The sequence below is a fragment of the Hirsutella rhossiliensis genome, assembly GCF_020360975.1.
Source record: "Hirsutella rhossiliensis strain HR02 chromosome Unknown scaffold00002, whole genome shotgun sequence".
Taxonomy (NCBI): Eukaryota; Fungi; Ascomycota; class Sordariomycetes; order Hypocreales; family Ophiocordycipitaceae; genus Hirsutella; species Hirsutella rhossiliensis.
The window spans coordinates 2,027,873-2,031,165 of record NW_025408668.1 but is presented as its reverse complement, the minus strand read 5'-3'; the positions used below and the strand labels follow the sequence as shown (position 1 = coordinate 2,031,165).

Genomic DNA, 3,293 nt, shown 5'->3' with positions numbered 1-3,293 from the left:
AAGGGGTCCGGATTAAGGGGCCGAAAACCGTCGAATGCGAGTACTGTGCTCAGGGGAAGGTCAGAAGGCAAGTCTCCCGCCGTCCACCTGACGAGGAAAGAGACAAGCCGTGCTACGAGATCTGGATAGACTGGACCGACCTTGCGAGAGACCACGAGAACTACGTCCGTGTGATGTTTATCACAGACGCCTTCTCTGGAATGGTCTTTCCCTACTTCATGAAGACCTACAAGGCAAAGGAACACGGAGCTGTCTTGAAAGACTTTTCCTCCTTTATGCTCGCTCGCTTTGGATTTAAGACGAATGTCGTGCGCTCTGACGGCGAGCTCTTCACGAAGAAAATCTCAGCCTGGATGAGGAAGAAAGGGATGACAAAGGCGATGTCAGCTTCCAACACTCAGGACCAGAATGGTGGAGCCGAGAGGTCAGGAGGATCTCTACCGAGAGAGCGAGAGTCATGAGGATTGCCTCTCGACTACCGCATTCACTATGGAAAGAGATCATCGAAGCAGCCTGCTACCTCCGAAACCGAACGCCAAGAGAGCCTCGATTCGCCGCTGAAAACGCTAACGAAGGAGAAGCCGACTGGAAGTCTCCCATTGACTTGTTCACAGGAAGAAAATCAGCTCACATCTTCGTGCGTACGGCTGCCGAGCCTACGCAATGACAGCAAATGCACAGCTTGGATTGAGGAAGAGGTGGAAGCTCGACCCGAGAGCTCACATCGGATACCTCATCGGTTATAAGTCTACAAATATCTTCCTAATTTGGGTCCTCTCTTGAAGAAGGTCATTGCAACGAGAGATGTTGTCTTTGACGAGTATACGTTCTTCGAAGGAGGAGGCGAGCGGATGCCGCTGCCTGCGAGCATCGGAGAGATGATCCAACAGATTGAAATCCCGGAAGGCCAGACGGCGAATCAGGCCATCCTTGACGAAGAGACCGATGAAGACACTGATATCGAGGACTTCGAGGATGATGACATCAGAATGGCTGAAGATAACGAAGACGAGGAGCAGGGACAACAACAAAGCGAAGAGCAGGAAAAAGAAGACTACGGGAGAGCGCGGGAGCTGGAAGATGCATACCTAACGCCACCAGCTTCTGACCCGGAGGAAGAAGAACCACATGGAGTCTTTTCGGTTCACTTTCCATACGCTGACCCTAAGGGGGTGGTGGTAAAAGCCCCTTTCCAAGTCGATCTGGAGCCGTTGCAAGCTCAGAAGAGAGTCCGGGTTCAGGATGATCCTGAAGAGGAGGCTCACCCTGAGGGGTGGGTTGCTCTCTTGGAGGAGCGGCATTTCAAGCCGACCTTGAAGGCCTGATGAAAGAATCGCGTTTGAAAGCTCTGGAACCATTTGATCAACCAGAGCTGGATCAGTCATACATCGACCGTTTTGCCGACTTCGTCCCGGTGCCAATTGAGGACGGGGTGCACGGAGCCTTCACAGCAGGAAGGTTGTTCAGACCGAAAAGCGCAAAAGTCCACAAGAGAGACCTACCCGAGCCTCCACAGACGCAGAAGCAACTAGAAAAACACCCGTATAGAGAGGAATTCACCCAGGCTCAGAGAGACCACCTGGCCTCACATGCGGAAATGGGCTCGTTTGACGAGGTCTTCTGGACGAAGGCTGCTGGAAAGCAGGTCCTCGGTTGCAAGTGGGTATTCATCTATAAGACTGATAAGCACGGCAATCTCCAAAAGTGCAAAGCTCGCCTCGTTGTCTGTGGCAATCAGCAAGAAAGGGGACCTGCCTACTCGAGCGACTACCCTCGCAGGAATGTCGTTTCGTACGCTAATGGCCATTGCCGCGGAACACGACCTCGAATTGGAACAGATGGATGCAGTCAATGCTTTTGTTCATGCCCCCCTCGACGACGAAGAAGTTATCTTCATGAGGATGCCACCGGGGTTCCAGAAGAGGGGGAAAGTCCTACGCCTGAGAAAAGCTCTCTACGGACTACGCCGCTCGCCGCTCCTCTGGCAACAGATGCTTACGTCGTCTCTAGAGGAACTGGGATTCAGAAAAGTTCCCCAGGAGCCGTGTGTCATGGTGAAGGGAGCGGTGACCGTCTTCTTCTACGTTGATGACATCATCTGGGCATTCCGGAAGGAGGACGAAGGGGTCGTCGAAGAAGCTACTCGGGGACTACAGAAAAAGATCAACCTAACTCGGCTTGGAGAACCTCGCTGGTTCTTGGGGATTCGTATCCTCCGCGATCGTCAAAGGAAGACGCTTTGGCTGACGCAAGACGCCTATATCGACAAGATCGCGTATAAGTTCCTGTTAAACAACGACAACGCCCCTGAGTCTCTCAAGCTCCCAGACACGCCAATGATCTCTGACGAAGAGCTCCTGCCAGCTACAAGCCAAGCAAATGAAAGGGAAAAACATCAGTATCTCCAGAAGGTTGGTTCCGTGCTCTTCTCAGCAATTTCAACGCGACCAGATATTGCGTTTGCCGTATCCCGACTGGCAAGACATAACCACAATCCCGATGAGAAGCACCAGAAAGCAGCAGACAGAGTTATCCTCTTCCTCTTTGCAACGAGATCGTACGCGTTACGTCTCGGAGGAGGATCGAAGGAAGCGGAGCTGTTCCTCTGTTCGAGTGACGCATCGTTCGCAGACAATTCAGTCGACAGGAAGAGCTCACAAGGCTACGTCATGACCCTATTTGGAGGATCAGTGGCGAGAGCGTCAAAGCAAGCGACAGTCACGACGTCAAGCACGGAGGCTGAGTTGCTTGCTCTCTCAGAGGCGTCAAAGGAGGCGATCTTCCTGAGCCGTCTGTTGAATTCCCTGGACATCCGAATTCCCTCTCCGTTGGTAGTGGAATGCGACAATGCCCAGACGATCAGACTTCTAAGAGGAGAGTACGAAGCTCTCGACGAGACTGAGGCACGTAGACATTCATCAGCATTGGCTACGACAAGAGGTTCAAGATGCTCGAATTCGGGTCAATTGGGTGCCTACGACACATATGCGAGCAGATGGCTTGACGAAGGCATTGCCGAGGCAGAAGCTCCTCGAGTTCCAACGAATGGTTGGGCTTGAGGAGATAAAGGAACGATTGAGTAGAGAGGCCAAGCTTGAAGAATTACGAGATGTGATACATCCCGTGATAGCCATAAAGAGGCCCAGGGCGAGAGATGAGTCGTGCACGACATTCCCGCATCTCTAGCAACGTCCTGGTTGGCCGTCACTAAGGGTGTGTTGCGAAGCCGCTCGTAGGACCTCTAGAGGTTCCTGCTTGCTGATGCTCCTGCTGAGACAGTCAGCCAGGACGTC

At 52.7% G+C, this 3,293-nt stretch overlaps 1 protein-coding gene across 1 annotated transcript; it reads left to right on the top strand.

The window, feature by feature from the left end:
- Window positions 1-878: 878 nt before the first annotated feature.
- Window positions 879-2,743, top strand: HRG_01795 (reverse transcriptase (RNA-dependent DNA polymerase) domain-containing protein; the record flags this gene model as incomplete). The annotated part of the gene is made up of 5 exons (XM_044860266.1): window positions 879-1,273; window positions 1,549-1,663; window positions 1,839-2,208; window positions 2,254-2,557; window positions 2,632-2,743. The coding sequence occupies 5 exons, from the start codon at window positions 879-881 to the stop codon at window positions 2,741-2,743; spliced, it is 1,296 nt and encodes a 431-aa protein (XP_044723899.1).
- Between the last annotated feature and the right edge of the window lie 550 nt (window positions 2,744-3,293).